The sequence below is a fragment of the Lepidothrix coronata genome, unplaced genomic scaffold, assembly GCF_001604755.1.
Source record: "Lepidothrix coronata isolate B3197 unplaced genomic scaffold, Lepidothrix_coronata-1.0 Scaffold169, whole genome shotgun sequence".
Classification (NCBI taxonomy): Eukaryota; Metazoa; Chordata; class Aves; order Passeriformes; family Pipridae; genus Lepidothrix; species Lepidothrix coronata.
The window spans coordinates 1319035-1335788 of NW_016690349.1; the positions used below are offsets into that span (position 1 = coordinate 1319035).

The following is a 16754-nucleotide window of genomic DNA, read 5'->3' on the forward strand; positions in this document are numbered from 1 at the left end:
AGATAGTGGACTAGTACATCACTAGCTGCTCGTGCTAGTGGGCAATGAGGCCAATCTGTCCAGAGTATCACTTACAGTAGATTAATCGGTGGGGCAGTGCAGTCATTTAACTCCATGGGCTGCACTGGGTTTGCAGAAATGTTTCCTTTGCAGTGCCTACAGGCTGCCAGGTAATCTAAGATCATCCAACAAATGTTCCAACAGTTAGAGTTACAACAGATGTTACCACAGTTACGGATGTAACCGAATCCATATTTGAACAGAGATGTCGGGCTAAAGAAGGGGCCGTTCAAATGCTTTTGACTGTCGCAACAGAAATGATAGTTGACCAGAAAAGTGGGAAAAAAACTGTTCCACCCCCTGATGAAACTGAAAATAGTGTTCTTTATGTGGTAGAGAAAAGAATGACAGTTCAGATGTTGTGGGAATATTTGGAATATTTTGCTGAATCTGGTTTCCTTTAAAAATATGGAAAAATATAAAATCAAATTTGCTCTAAAGGGAATTATGCTCAAGTGGTAATCTGATATTTATATATTTCAAATATGTTTAACTGTATGTCAGTATACTAACTTACGGAAAGTTTTGTGGGGAGTGCTGCATTTTTCACTGTTAGTTTGATTCTTTCATTGCTGCCTCCACGTTGTGGCTCTCTGGCTTTCTAGGGGAGCTCTTTGGCTTTCTAGGTTAGTCATCTAAAGAGACTGCTTCTTACCATGTTTTAGAAGCTGCTGTGCATAGCTGCTATTAGCCTCATATACTCTTCTTCCTTAGTTTCAGTCCTTTTTTTTTTTTTAACAGGACTATGGCAAATTTACAGTGACTGTGGATATATCACAGCAGAGAGAGAACAAGGGAAAAGCAGTGAAGGGGTTCACTTATAGGCACTTTAAACTCTATTGTTCAAACAACACGATTCTAAACCAACCCTGATTTGACTTTCAGATAAGTGGACCCATCTCCAGTTTTTGTTCCCCCAGGCATTGTATATTTTAGTCTGCACACTGATGTGCTTTGAGATGTTCTTATCATTTCTAAGGATCATTCATGTTAGCAAAAGGCTAACAAGGCAGTTGGAAAATAACTGGTGTATCACTTCCCTCTCTAGAGGTACTGTCAGTTTACTAACTCTTAAGATGTTCCTCTCTTCTGTCCCTTGTTTATTTTTTCATCACTGGTGGCAAAATTCTGTGTTTGGTTGGCTGTGCTGAGGTCACCATTACACGTAGGGGTCACAGCCTCACTGAGGCTACTGGTCTTCGGTTAATCCTCTGTATTAGCAACTTCACAGGGTTAGCTTGATCAACAGTTTCTATTCTGTTGCTGTTCTTCCACCTAGATTTTCATCCATCTTTGTTCATCTCTTCAATTTTTACCCATGCTGCTCACTTGTGCTCCCCAATTCTGAAATGGGTGGAGAGGACCATAGTTTTATCCCTGTTTGTAACCGTACTTTCTAATATGGTAGTAGAATTTGAACCAACTTCCCCCCCATGTTTTGCTTTCACTGATTTCTTCACCTCTCCTCTTTATGTTTATTGTAATACTAGAAATGTTGCTCAGTGTGGTACAAATTACAATACGCAGCGACTGAACAACTAGAGAGATTGGTGGCCTTACAGATTTGCTTTGGATTTACACCAACTTGAGTAAGTGGGATCTGGTTTGGTCCTGAAGTGTATTAACTACATCTACACCATAAGGATGATGCAAATGGTAGTGGTGTGGATAGACCAAACCAATGGGTTTTATTGAATGTCTAACAGCAGGCATACCCAGCAGGATCATAATTAATCAGGGGAGAATGCTGCTTTATATTTTCCAACAGTTTTGGGGAATTAGGAATGGAGAATTCATCATGTGCTCTGGCACGAGAGACAGCTGACGCCTACAGAGTGTATTCCATTCAGCCAAACTGTGCAGCAGAGGTATTTCCTGGAAATATCAGCTAACCTCTTTCTTCCCTTACATGATTGTAACTGAAAGCAGAATCTAGATTACTGTGTCAGTCTGCAAAGGGAATCTCCTGCTACAGAGCTGTGACTGAAAAAGAAGTGAAAGATAAAGGAAAATTATAATTATGTTAGAGGCTGAGCTAATGATTTCTAAAAATCTCAGCTCTGACATGTACCTGTCTGCACTTCTACTTCTTGCTGGTCTTCATGCTGTTTATTCTGGACTAATTCCTGTTTAGCAAACATCTGTCAGGCATAATAATTTCAACCATTAATCCCTACAGGAATTAACCAGCTTGTTAGTTGATGACCTGAACTAGATAGTTTCTGGGGATTATTGCTATTTAAATCTCACCTACCTTTTAAACAGTGGCAATATGCTCTGCTCTGGGTTTCTTTTCTTTCTTTTTTTTTTTTTCTGGCCTGATATATCTTTAGATTGCCATCCCCTCTTTCGCTCTCACAGCACGGAAGGAGGCAGAAAGGAAGTCCTGTGCTGCCTCTGACATGAGTGAGGAGGAAGCTACTAGTTTCTATTCGTGCCAGACTTGCTCGTGCTGCCAACTGAGCGAATTGCTGTTGTAATATCCAGTGGAGGCCAGGCTGGATACTTCTTGCTGTGTTGGGAACCCATCAGGGAACTTTGATGGAATCACCACAGACTTTTACCTGCCCTTTCTTCCAGATTTCCCAGGCTTTTGGTAAGGTTTTTGCAAGGTTACTTTTATTTCGTAATGAAGTGAGATGGTTGTGACCAGTTGATGTGTCTGTATCTTTTGACTCCTAATAACTTTTGAACTTATTTTCTGCTTTCCCCTAATTTGCCAGAGAGATAGAAGTTTAAAGTTATCAAGTTCCTTGAAATTTCAAGGATTTGAATTCTAATGAAAAGGGAAATAGAAGCAAGTGGCCTGTTGCAGGAGAGCCATGACCCAGGGTTCTGGCAGCATACGGCTAGTGAAGGGCACCAAGACCAGCCCATTCATTGTCTTCAGAGCAAGCCCATGCCTTGCCTCCTGCCTGGTGAGGGTGGGAGGGTCCAAGGGTAAGGGCCCTGTGCAATGAAATAAGGTCCATAAATTGCTTTGTGAGCAGCAGACCAGGATGGGGAACTCCTTCATGTAAGGCAGGAGAAAAGAAGCGAAAATATCCCCACCATGGTGCTCACTATGGGTTGGAGATAAGGGGCAGACAGTGAAGTTAATAGAGAGAGAGTGTCTGCTGGCAGTGTTGCTGCACTCAAGACATGATATCAGCTTTTACAACCCCAACATGTTTGCCGAATTGGAACTGTTGAGATCCTTCCCTGAAGTTTGTGAAATAGTGTGGGTTTAATGCCCCATATGTGACTGTTGAAATGTGATCTGGGGCTATGCAATAGGTAAAAAAGGGGATTAAAGAAATTCAATATTATTTTTTTTAAGTAGGAAATATAGTTTGCACAAGCAAGGACTGTTGCTTGTGTTGTGCTCATTGAGCTCAAACAAGGTCATCGGAGGCTCTGCTGTGTGGCGGTTCAGCAATGGTCCTCATCAGAGTCGGATGCATTTTCCTCCAGGAAGATGATTACCAGCTTCTCCTGTTTTCTGAATCAACCTTTAGCAAAGCACCTGCTGAGCCCTGTTCTATAAATTCAAAAAGGAAATAGCGGAGAAAAATTCCAGTGATGTGAAATGCCTGTAAAATATAACAAGTGTTTGTGTTATCTTTAAAAGATGGCTTTGGAGACTTCTGAGGAAATACCGCTACTTCTTTTAGACCAAAGTTAAGTTTGTGCCATCATGTATATTACTCCTTGTAGAAGAATTATATATTGCTTGGTTTAAACAAATCTGTATCTTTACACCTTTTCCTTCTTTCAAGTATTTGAGAATAGGTAGTGCTATTACGCATCTGTCAGGACATGTTTGTCAAATACCTTACTGTTTGGGTACAAATCCTCAGCTGATACAAATGCCTGTTGCTCTAAATGTATCTCTGTGTTAGCTTGCTGGCAGCTCCAGGGATATGTCCCATAATATTCAGGGTGGAATTTCCAAACTTGCTGATAAGTAGTAAGCCCTGAGGCCCCATTGGAGTCTGAATAGAGCTGAGCTGCCTGATCTTTTCAGATGTTCACAAAAAGAAAGAGAGCTTTGGTTTCTTGTAGTACTCCATTTCTAGAAGGCAGTTGCTAGTGGATGATGTAAGAGTGAGAGAAAAAGCATTGGCTTTACTCATGCTGCTCAGCACGGTAATTATCTGTGATCACAGGTTTAAATGCCTCTCAGGTTCCCCTCACTGGAGGGGGACTGCTGACAAACACGCCTGTCTGCTGGGTCTCCCTGCTGTTTTACTCTTTGCTTTAGTTTTGATGGATCTCAGTAGGAGGAGGTTCAAATCCCCTTTAGGTTTATAAACTACAGGACTTCAGTCCACAGTCAGGCTAAAATGACTACTAAAAAGGCAGTGCTGCTTCATCTCGGTTCTTCATGTCTGTTGGGAAGCCCTGGGATCGGAGTGCTGCAGTTGTGGCCGCGCTGGTCTATTCACAGAACCAAAAGAATGCCTGTGCTCCTGGCTGTTAGGAGGGGTCTGTGCAACTAAAACCACAGATGTGATCCTGCCCTTTAACCCACAGTGCCTGGCGAGCACTCACTGTGGGAGGGTGACGAAGACATGGAAACTGCAATAGTTCAGGCAAAAATGAGTCACGAGAAAGCAGCCTTTTTTATTCAATTCCAGAAATGTTCTCAACCACTCGAAGTTAATTTATAAGCACCATTTTGCAGTGGTCTACTTTGTTTCTGAGCTTGGGGATGAGGTTGCTGGCAGTTCCAGTACTGTATTTTGTTTGTGACACAGACCGGCCTTGTTTGCCCGTGGGTTTGTCTGAACACAAACCAGTGCTGTTTTGCAATATAAAGCCTGGCATTATCAGATTAATGCAAATATTACTTTTAATTATGTGAGTGCTGCTGTTTAGGTATAGCTTTACTTATCCTGCTGTATGTTTTTGACAGCGTTTCAAGTGTTTCTCTCTTGCAGTGGTCATTTTTCTCTTTCATTATATAAACAGATCTTTCTGTTCCATGCAAATTAAAATCTGCTAATTTTTCCATAACCATATGCTTTGATCCCATGAAAGTAACTCTTATTTTAATCAACAGCTTTAGTATCTAAAATTAGTATTGTCCTACTTGCTAACTACTGTGTTTTTGAATTCCGTAAGTCTCATTTTCACCATATAAATATCTCATTAGCATCATCCGAGTGATAATGTTTTGAAAGATATATCTAAGAAATTTTATGTTTTGAAGAGTTAGTCCTTCAGCTGTCTTAAATGGGACAAAAGACGTTGTGCCCTTAGAGCATAATTGTAAAGTACTTGCAAGTGACTTTGTTTCTAAGAAATATTTCTAGTAAATACTTGACTTAAAGGTTTATTAGTTTGAAAGATGTGTGCTTAGTCCTCCCAGGCTGCACACAATTGCTCACTCAGAGGCAGTCATTTGACTGATGGTCGAATAAGATTTTAACACTGATTTTGTAAGGGGAAAAAATTGCATGTATAAAAACTCCCTAGATCCACATGTGGAAACTGTCATGTAGAAGAGGAAAGGATGTGGAAGAGGATGGAATGCCAGCTTGTAGACATCTTGACATCCTATACCCCTGAGTGCCCACCCACACTACTACTGTAGGCCTTTTCAGGACATGAGATTCCTGCAGAAGGCAAATTGTCCCACCTCTGGTATGGATCCTTGCCTGGAAATGCCTGTCTTTTGCACTGATTCCCTAGGGAATTGCAGGGCTACTATTCCAAGGTGTCCCATTGACAGCCTGTGGTTCAGTGCAGTGAATTTCCTCTCCTGGTGTAAGATCCAGCATGTTTGCAGAGCCCATGCTGAGGCCACATGCTCTAGCTGGGCTTAGGGATCTCTTTCTGGGTATCTCTGGCTTCAAGAGCTGGGCGGAGGACACGGGTGGTGGAACCACCCCAGCTTGCAGAGAGCACTGGAAATGCAGATGCAGGCTCTGACAGCCCTTTCTTCCATCCACCATTCTGTGTCCCTAAGTACACATCTACACCTTGCTTTCTTTGCCAAACCCCTTCCGACTTCTCCTCTGTTATCTCTTTGGGACAGAGGTATTAAGCTTTTAACCTCTGCTCACTGAGGGGTGTTGTGAAGGCACACTCTGTGTGTGGCTTAACACCTAGAGTCCTGATTTTGACAATTGCCCTTGGGAACTACCGTGTGACAAACTGCACAAAAACAAGAAGAGCTGCTGCCAGCTAGCCAGGGAACAGTTTCCCAATGGGGTTATGATGCCAAACCGAAACTGAGCAATGCAGGTGGGGTATTAAGAATTGCCAGGAAGAATTACTTGGGAATAGTCTGCAGAGCAAAACTAATTTGCAAAATATATTTGGCAAATAGTTACAAATAACCACATCTTTGAGAAAATGAGATTGTCTGTACACAATAATATGACCAGCAAAAGAGGAACGATTTATCAGATGTATTATTCATTTTGAACTGTTCACTGATCTCTAGCCAAGAACCAGATACACAGAGGTTTATTAGTCAGTATATCAGCGCTGTGACTGGCACCCAGTACTGAAGGATCATACACTCTGTGGAAGACAAGTAGGAGATAATTAAATACATAAATTCCAGTCTCCAGAGACCGTGAAACTAATGCTGTTGGCTTGTGGGTTTTTTTCATTGGCTGACTGATGGGAGCTGAGTAAAGGTGAAACCTAGCCTAGGTGTGAACTTGTCCCCAGCTGCTCAAGATTTAGATTGCTGGTAGACCCGCTGATACCTTTCAGGGGTAATTTCCCAATCAGATTCCCTGGATCTGAAGAATCTCTGAAGTGGTAGAGCAGAAGTGTTTAACCTGTGACTTCCCAGACTAAAGAGTCTGTGAATGGTTACTAGGAAAATGAAGTCTCTTGTTATTAAGTTTAAAGTCACTAAACAGATATCTGCATCTCAGCAGAGACACTTGAAGGGGTATAGATTAGAAAAGGTTGACAATCATTCTCTGGAGTGTTTAGTAACTGAATCTTTGACTTTGTTCTTGTCCTTTCAAGTATTTCCTTACTGTTTAAAGGCAAGAAACAAAGTGCCTTTGAACCCAAGTTTTATCTATAAAGGGGATAAGATAGTCTTACTTCCCAGGGGTCTTAGTGAATAAATGCTCTAAAGATTGTTTAGTACCTCAATAATGTGGGGATAGAAAATCAAAATCTAAACCAGACAGCTATCTAATATAGATACTCTGTCTCCTTGGTGATAAAAAAAAATTCTAGACAAGTGCTTAACCCTGCATTTTACTTATCTAATGGAATCGTGGTAGACCAACCTATCTCCTAGCGTGACCTGGAAATGCACAAGTGTGTATGGAGTGGGAAGAGATTTGTAATTAAGAGTCCTCATGTATTCTTTTTTACTTCTAAGTGATTTGAAGACTGAAAAAAAAATAAAAATGCTGTGATCAAATCTAATTATTGTTGCTCCCTAAAAGGGAAGATAGCCTCAGGACCCAACTCTGCCTTACTTGTACATGGTGATTCCATGCAAGTAGAAAACTATTTTAAAATTTCAGTCCCTTTTTTAAGGAAATGGCTTTTTAGACCTGGGGATCATGTAGTTTCCACAGCAGTCTTGAAACAAAAAAAAAATCCCATTTGTACTGGCTCTCACCAGTCTGAAATTAATCTTTAAAAAAAATGGCTGAAAAAAAATCAGGCATTTTTTGAGAGTTAGCCTGCGCAGCATGTCTCTGCTTTTCAGGTTTTGGTAACAAAAAGAAAACTGTCAGGTGTGATCATGTTGTGGTAGAATGTCTTGCATTAGCCATAGGCTTCCTATGGATTGTTTTGTGAGGGAGAGGAAGTGGTTATGATATACATGAGTGCTGTATGTACTCAGGATGTTAGCATTCCTTGGTTGAAGGGGATGCTTGTAACTAAGATATGGATGTGTTTATTCCAAAAACCCCTATTCATACTCTGGCTCATTAATTAGGACAAACAGTTGTTGACTATCGTAAACATTCACTGCCAATAACACTGGAGAGGGCTGTGTTGGAAGATGGCCAAGGTGATAGGATTAATGTTTTGAGTCTCTGAAAGATTATGCTGGAAAAAACTATACCTTTTATTTGAAACCTTGAGGGCTTCTGCACCTACTCAGGCGGTTTAACACAGCTCTGCATGGGTGCAGCTACCCTGGAGGCTTTCAGTAAGGCTGGTGAAGCATTAGCTAGATTCAAAATTCAAAGTAGCTCCTCCTGGAGTAGACCAAGAATATTTGGAAAGACAAGGATCAGTGCTCTGTGCCTCTGTGGTCTGTGGCAATGACTGACTCTCTGCTCCAGTCTGAAGCAGACAGGTCAGGGCTCCTCGTTCTGTGTCTTCTCAGAGCTCCCTTTACAGTATCTAGGGAAGCTGAAAAGTTACCAAATTATCCCAGATACAATTCCCAGAGCCAGAATTCCTTGCACACTCATGCATTTGTCTAAAATTTGATACACTTCAGTGTTTTTTAAATCCTTTTTTTTTTCACATCCAGTCCCAGAACCAAATGAAAAGAGTTATGAAAAGTTTGAACTATTTCAATAATTGGAAAATAGTGTCCCTAATGATGAGTGGTTTGAATTTTCCTGGAGCATTTTTGTACTTTTATTTTTGTAAGAACTGGGTTCTGGAAACTAGTCAAGTATAGGAATCCAAGACATATTGAAACCATTTAAAAGCCTGTGTTCTGTAAATGTAGGGTTTAAAGAATTTGTAAAATGGGAGTGGTTGTAAGAAACGTTTAAGAGATTTAAATTTGAAAAAAATAAAACAAAGCAAAACAGCATGACCTGATAGAAAGAAAATAGTATGTTAGGAAATGTTACAAAATAATAAGATAATCCTATGAAAAAGACACTGCACTTGAAAAAGAACTTTAAAAGCTCCCAGTCATGTATTATAATTATTAAATGAGTAAACCTTGCAATACGCCAGCAGAGTTATTAGATGCACTAGCAAGACTGCTGCAGTGGCTGTACTTAGGGAAGAACTCAGAGAAATTTGGCCCTGTGAGTGCTGTGTGGGTCATGTGAAGGATGACCTCTACCTGCCTCTGTGTTAGGGTCTGCCATGGAAACTCAGGCATGTCCACATCTCTCAGTGGTGTTGCTCCCATGTAGTGGGTCAAGAACTATAATGCAGAGCAGTCAGCCAAATAATTTACGTGCTCTTTTAGCAGATGGCTCCAAGACCACAGCTGAAACAAGGCTGCCTCTGCATCTCTTCAGCCTAGTCCAGCACAAACAGGGCACATTTTAAAAGCAAACCCTAGCTTGCTGTTGCTTTGAATCTCATTCCTTCCTGTTAGAGTATTCAGCCTGTGGGGAAGCTGAGGGTAGAATGCATGTGCCTCCCATGTGCACGTGCACATGCCCCTTCTCCTCCAGGATTTTGGGAAAAGGTGGAAGACTGCAATTCTCTGACTTCCCTCTTTGCTAAACGGTTTTGTGCCTGGAACAAGAGAGAAGATAAATGTGTGTTGTCCCAGGTTTCATCTTACCCTCCTCCAAAGGTACAGATATCCCATGGGTGTAACCAAGCCACAGACAGAGCAGTACAAGCCTTGGTTTTACTGTGGGTGTGCAGTCGGTTTGGCAGAGCAACTGGGCCAGGGCTGAGGCATCATCCCTCCATGGCACTGAAACACGTGTGCCTACCCAGACATTGCCAAGTGGTGTTTTAGGGGCCACAGAGGGTGATTCAGAAAAGGTGGGAAGACTAGTGTTGTGGGAGAGATTCAGCTAAAGGCTTCTGGAGCTAATCCGTGTCTTATATTCTCCTGTTCCTGAAATGTGCTTTTTATAGCCTCTGGACATGCTGCAGGAGCTGTCCTTGGTCAGTTTTCTTCAGCACCCTGAAATATTCTTCTTTGTTACTTCTACCAAATAACTGTGTGACTGCATTTGGAGAAATAAAACTCAGTTTTGCTCAGCATCTCATTATCTATGCCAGAATTTCTTATGCATAGTTATTAACCTCATTTAGTAACATATGTATAGAGATACTAAGTGTTTTCTGTGCTGTAAATGTGCTTTCCACAGTATGAATTAATACACTGATTCAAGTGGCATTAAAATGAAAAGCTCTTTTGAACAGCCACATGCATTTGACAATAACTGTGACAAAAACAGTTTTGTCCAAATTGCTCAGAGGATCACACCAGTGATTGAGGGGAGGCTTTCCCTGACACAGTGAGTCCCAGAGACTGAGCCTGGGACAGAGGGCCCTCATGGTCTGCTGCTGTTGCAGGTTGGTGTGTTAATACTGGCTCTGCATAGCTGAACAGCTCAGGTCTCTTCCAGGACCTCCTATGTCTTCTTTGTCCTTTTTGTGCTGATCAGAGTCCAGAAGTATTGCTCAGTCAATGATGCAACAGGAATGGGGTGAATACTGTTTATTCATTAACTTCTACTGACTAATCATTTATCTCAGCTTTAGAAGCATTTGCAAAGAAATTAGAGATATTGCCATATTTCACAGTCAACTGCTGTTCTTCTTCCCAGGAAGACAGTAAGTCAGAAAACATAATTTTACCTTGCAGGTATCAAGCATACCGTTAGTGCCTGGGAAGTGTTCCAGAACAAAAGATTGACGCTGGAGCTGATAGTGTCTGGCTGCCCTGTGTGGAGGGAGGACAGTAGGTCTCAAGGTGCAACCCAAATTCATATGAGGTATAGCAGGTCATAGCTACCATGAAATCTGGCTGGGCATTGAGTTGTACTACATGCTAAATTTAATCATCTTTATGATAACAGATGTAGGAATTGGTCAAAATCAGTCTATGTTACGCAGGCAGTTGGAGTAACAAAGTGTTTCTCTTCCTTTGCAAGCTGGTGATCTTAACATTGAAATAATATTTTTAGTGGCTTCCTGTGGAACTCCTTATGTGGAATGACTGTGTGTGGGATAGAGATCTTTGTGACTGTGGGTTTTGCACAGAAATTCCTTACACTCAAAGGAGAGTAGCGTGAGGGCAGAGTGTGAATGTGGTTTTCTTCCTGTTAGATGATGGTAGGTTTTCCACTGCTTCTTAACCCTCTGTTTTTTTTTAAGAAATAGGACCAGGACAACATAACATTCTGTATTGGCTACTCCATGACTGGAGTCCTGAAGCAAATTTGAAATATATGTTGCTGGGAATAGAAACCTCTCCTGGGAAATGAATGCCACTCCTCATCAGTGTCTATCCAGCAAGTGTACTGTGACTTTTTGTTTCACAAGAGCATAACTGGAATCACCACAGCTTATACTTGTGCATTCAGAAACTATTTGCCTAGAAAATGTATGTGTGTAACAAGGAAAGTTTTAGGGGACAGTCCCTCTACAACTGCCAGATATAATGTGAAAAGTTAATGTGAAAAGGAGTTGATCCATCAGCTACAACAAGATGTGTGCTCTCTCCTGAGAGTTGGATTATTGTAATTCAGAAATGTCAGTTCTGGACCAGTCATAGTTGGAGAAGGACACAGCTATCTAGCAATCCACTGAGAATAACATTACTCCATTAGCTGGCTTCATCCTTTGGACTCTTGTGATGTAAGTCAATGATTTTAGCTGTAATTATATATCCTGTCTTGTTTTTTATATTTGAGAGAGGGAGTAAATGCCCCATACCACACCACCCTCACTAAAGCCAGTACATCCTGTTCTATTTATTAAATCTTTTCAAGGTGAGGTCACACTTTTTAAAATTGCCCTCAAGTTCTGAGAGTTACAGCCTTAGATTCTACTCTGTCCTCCCACTTAGGGAGGAATTCCCTCTTCCATGCAAATGCAGCTCTGCTGGTCTGTGCATGGAGGTCTGACCCCATCCTCTGTTCCAGTTGTCCCTGTGGGTAGTGCAGTAGCTGTAGGTGCAGTTCTTTCACTCTCTTCTGGAACCTGTTGGGTATAAAGCCTGCTGAAGGCTGGGAAGCAACAATTCAGACTTGTGAATACTGACATCTTGTTTCCTCTGGTCTGATGTGGAAGAAAATGCACTGGGTGCTGCAGGGGAGGACATCTAACATTGCATGAATACTTTTACCTCATGAAAAGGAATATCAGCAGGATGGTGGGAAACTTTCTGCTTGTGAGCAGAAGGATGACTCTCCCTTATAAAGACTAAGCTTCTGAGACCACTGGTCCAGCTTCACCAAGAACTGTGCACTGAGTCTCTCACTGAACACTTTCTTCCACATGAATCATTTCATGGAAACTGAGGGGCTGCTGTGGAACTGAATTCCGTGCAATGACCTTGGGTTCAGTAATTAAGTCTCAAAATTTGTGCTGCAAAAATCTTTCAGTGACAAATAACAAAGGGGAAGAATATTTTATTTTACACTGACTGCTTGTCTGGCAGTAGTTGTAGGATTTGATCCAAACCCATTGAATGTCAGTGACTATCTTTCTGTTCACTTCAGCGGAGCTGACCTACAGGGCGCTTTGTTTTGGTTCATCCTTATTAGTCAAGTTTAGTCTGGCAGTGCTTAGGGGTGAGCCTAGGATGGCTCTGCTCTATTATTCAGGCACAAAGGAGGCCGTCTGGGCTTGTGCTCTAAACAGAGACATCAACAGAGCAACCAACCATCATACCTTCTCACTGAGAGAGGGAGGGGAAAATTAAAAACTTGCAGCCTTGGTATGGAGTAAAAGAGATGGCAAAAGAAGACATCCACCAGCGTTGATATTCCCCTGCGATGGCTTGTGAATGGTTTGTCTTCGCAGTTGCTTGGCAATTGCTGGCCAGTTCTCATTGTCCGTGTGCCCCAGACTCACTGCATGTGCATTCAGGTAACCTCTGCATGGTCTCAGCAGAAGAAGTTAACTGAGGGCCTAAGTACCTGATTTTGATCTCAACAGCCTTAAAGGGTTTATACACCTCTCAATTAAGCATGTGCTGAAGTGCTTTGTTAGTCTGGTGTCAGGTGCCCAGTACCTGAGCCAGGAAAGGCAGAGGGAGAATTTTATACTGACTAGGCTCTGTGAAGAAACAGAAAGTGTTTGTGATTGGTGTAGCCAGTCTGGAATATACCACAAACACTAAATTAATCTCATTTGAAAGCTTTGAATTAAATCTGTTTACTGTGATGGAGCCTCCCACAGTTCCCCACCTTCTTTTTGTTTCCTGGTATATTTTCATTTGGGAAAGCTGCAGTGTGAATGTGTCCTCTGTGCTCAACTGAACAGCAATACTGCTGCATTTTTTGGTATTATCGTTAAAAAGGAAAGCCACAACATCATTAGCTTTTCTCCCTCGCTCCTTTAGATTGCCTTGCGTTCCTGTTTAGGTCTTAACCAAAACCTACTTACCTCCCTGTTCTTATCCTTTCAGCTTCTTCAAATGCAATGACTCAGCAGCTACAGGATGAATTTGACAGTAGCGTGGAGAATGCAGAAGCTTGGATGAAGGCCATCCAAGAGAGACTAAGGATCAATGACAACACCAAAGGACCTCGATCTGCCCTAGAAGCCAGACTGAGAGAAACTGAGGTAAGGGGAGAGTGATGTAGCCATTCAGAGGTGACAATCACAGCTGCCGTTGTTAGACCAGTTATTACTGTGAGCTCTGGAGTTGTACATTAAGAAATTGTCAGCTGCCCCTCCTTTTTGGAGCATTGGTCCTGCATGGATGGGTTCACATCAGTATTCTTTCTAATTTTTTCCATCTGCAAAATGTTTACGGACGTAGAAAAAGAGGATTGCAATTTGATATCACAGGCTTCCAAGACTAGCAGTGGGTTTGGCAGGTTAAAATGTTTACAGTGAGCATGCTCAAACCTGCAACAGTTTCGTTGCTGCTCGCAATTACCATAGTAATTTGCAGAAGACCAGCATATCATATAAGAGAATCAGAGCATGTTAGTGTTCCGTCTCCTCCAGGACTCTGGCACTGAGCGAGAAATATTGTAGTGTCCTGGTAATGGCTGTTCTAGAGTAATCCCTTTGTTCTTTTCCATAAACCCTGATAATAAGATGGTTTACTGGTCCCCTTTGTCTTCTCTCTAATGAAAAGGTAAATGTTTTCATTTTTTCCTGGTTTTACTTAATCTCTTGTATAACTCTTCTCGCAGAGATCCTGTTGCAGATTGTGCCTGCTCTCTTACTGTGATTTCACATTCATTAACTTCAGTTTCATTAGATGTTATCTAGGTCTTGTAATCTCAGAGAAGGAAACACTCCTATTTGTCCCATCTCTACCATTCAAGATTAAAGGGAGTGGTGATATTTCTGTGATTAACACAAGCTATTTTTATACCTTTATTACCTTTAATTCCAACTAGTCTGTTCTTTAAATGGCAAAATCTTTCCCGTTGTTATTTACCCAAAAGCCTTTTTTTATGTGTGTCTACTCATATTTGGCTTGCCTCTTCTAAAGTTTAACAATTCAAAAGAAATTGCAGGCATACATGGAGGACAAGATACTTTACATGATGGTACAGTGACGTCTTCAGCCTTTTTACTTAACTGTGGTTTACTGGAGGATGGATCTTGCCTCTGGCATAATACGGAGACTGTTCATGGAGAGGTAGATGGTAGCTAGACTTGCATGTCAGTCATGAATATCTGAAGCATTTCCTCTTGGTCTATAGTTTTATTTTTCTCCCCCTAAGTTGTTTTTACCCTTTCCTTTTGTCTGGGAATCTATAATGTGTAGTCTCAAAAAACAGGCAAGAAACACAGGAACTTGAGTAGAAGAGTGGTAGTTTGGAAAAGGGGGTGCATTCATGGCAGAGATAAGAAGTAAGGTCTAGAGGTTTGTGGTGATCTGATATGGCCAGGACCAAAGCCCATTGACTTCTGTGGGCTTTAGAGGAGCTCTATAACATGCAAAAAGTCATGTTAGGAGATTTTTTCAATTCAGACTTGGGAAATTCATCATTCTAAAGATTAACAAGTGTCTGTTCTCTCTTCCTGTGTTTACTTTAATCACCTCCTGCTCCCTTGTTCTGCCTCCTTCCTGAGCTTGGCTTCCCTCTCCAGCTCATGTGTCCTCGTGATGTGCTTGCTGCTTCACTATTGGCTGTTTTCAAATCCAGTGATCAATTTTCAATTCCTTTTTTGCGTCTGGCTTGTCAGTTTTTTTCATACTTCCTTCCTGTGGTTTTTTTTTCAGTTAATTTGTTAATGAAAATGCCAGCCAATGATAGCAATCATGTGAAAAACAGATTTGAAAAAGAAAAATGACTGTACAGCCACTGCTTTCTGTTGCTTGAAAAATGTCAGGCTCAGAAAACAGCTTTACTCTTAAATTTTTCCTGCTGGATGATGGCTATGACTTGTATTTTCTTTCTTTGCCGTACCCTTTGCCATGCTTTCCTGGATTCTATTAATCACACTTTTCATAGTAGATAATTTGTCCAAACACCTGTTTGTATGTCACATGCAGGTGTGCTGTGTACATGCCAAAAGAACAGTCTTTTCCCAGAATGTGAGACCGGAAATCTGAAGGTCTTTTATTTGGTCTCACCTTTGCAATAACTGACATGATTTTTTTTTAACAAATCCCATAGGTCTAATTTTTCCAGAAGTAATTGCTGATTTTGACCCTCTCGGTGTTTTTATTATAGAAGCCTTTTTCTTCAAATGCAAAAGCCTGCAGTTTGCCAGGAGTTTATGGAAGAACAGCAAGAAAAGCTAATCTGATGGTATCGGAAGTTTGGTTAAAGTGATGTTGAAAGCTGACATCCAAATTGGAGCATAATTAATCTGTTATATTGTACAGAACTTGTTCTGTTTTTTCCATTTCTGGATAGAGGAAGACAGTTTACTTAAAATTAGATGACTCAACTTTCAGTTCCTGGCATTTCTATTTGTGCAAGATGCACATTTTCACCAATCTGTAACTTAGCAATTAAGGGTCAAAGCAAAACTTGGTAGCAGGCACAAAATTCCACTAGTTAATTTCTCCTGGCTCGTTTTCTAAGCCAACTTTTATTTGCACTAGGAAACCTTTTTAATATGCCTTATGATTTCTTATAGTAGACCTTAAAATTGAGACGTTGCAGTGTACCCTGTGGAGATTGGCTCTACGTGATTTGGCAGGTGGGGGAGAACAGCTGGCATGTGGCAACATAGTGCTATAATTTATAACAGCAGTGGAAACACAGCTACAGGCATTTCATAGAAGATTATCTGTTTTTTCTAGCTAACTTAAATGTTTTCCAACTGCTGTGTGGCTTTAAATTCAGTTCTTTAGAATGTTTAAGAATAAACAAGTCTGAAGAAAAGTTCATATTTTTCTTTCAGGAGAAGCTTTGCAGCAGGGAGTGAGGTGAGAAGGATTAATTGTCAGTGTTGTATAGAAACATTTCCATCCCATCATAGTGTTAGGTTAACAATTGGACTTAATGATCTTAAGAGTCTTTTCCAACCTAAATGATTCAATGAATTCATGATTCCTGGATAAAACCAAAGTTTACATTTCACCAATTACACTTGCTTTCTTTTCATGCTTTCAGTTATCATTTTTTCTCATAGAAAATACGTGCCCTGGAGCCAGAAGGCAGCTTGAAAATGGACTTGATTCTTGTGAAGGCAGATGCTGCTCTTCGCAGCATCAGTGAGGATAAGAAGCATGAGGTACTATCTAAACTGAAAGACATTAAAGCCTTGTGGGAAGAGACAGCCATATACATTACTCATTGTCACAGGTAAGACAAATGTACTCTTTGGTGTGCTGAGGCAGTTGTCTCATCCCATGCTTTCTTAAAACACTTCCTGCCTCTCTCTTCTACCTGGATTGTAGATAG

The 16754-nt window shown here is 41.1% G+C and overlaps 1 protein-coding gene across 1 annotated transcript in view; it reads left to right on the forward strand.

Moving 5' to 3' along the window:
• SYNE3 (spectrin repeat containing nuclear envelope family member 3) overlaps nucleotides 1–16754 on the forward strand; it is a 67076-nt gene that overhangs the window by 8552 nt on the left and 41770 nt on the right. Inside the window, exons 2-3 of the mRNA XM_017829839.1 lie at nucleotides 13337–13494; nucleotides 16483–16655. Of these exons, the coding sequence (XP_017685328.1) occupies nucleotides 13351–13494; nucleotides 16483–16655 (317 nt within the window). The 5' untranslated portion in view covers nucleotides 13337–13350. The remainder of the gene's footprint in view (nucleotides 1–13336; nucleotides 13495–16482; nucleotides 16656–16754) is intronic.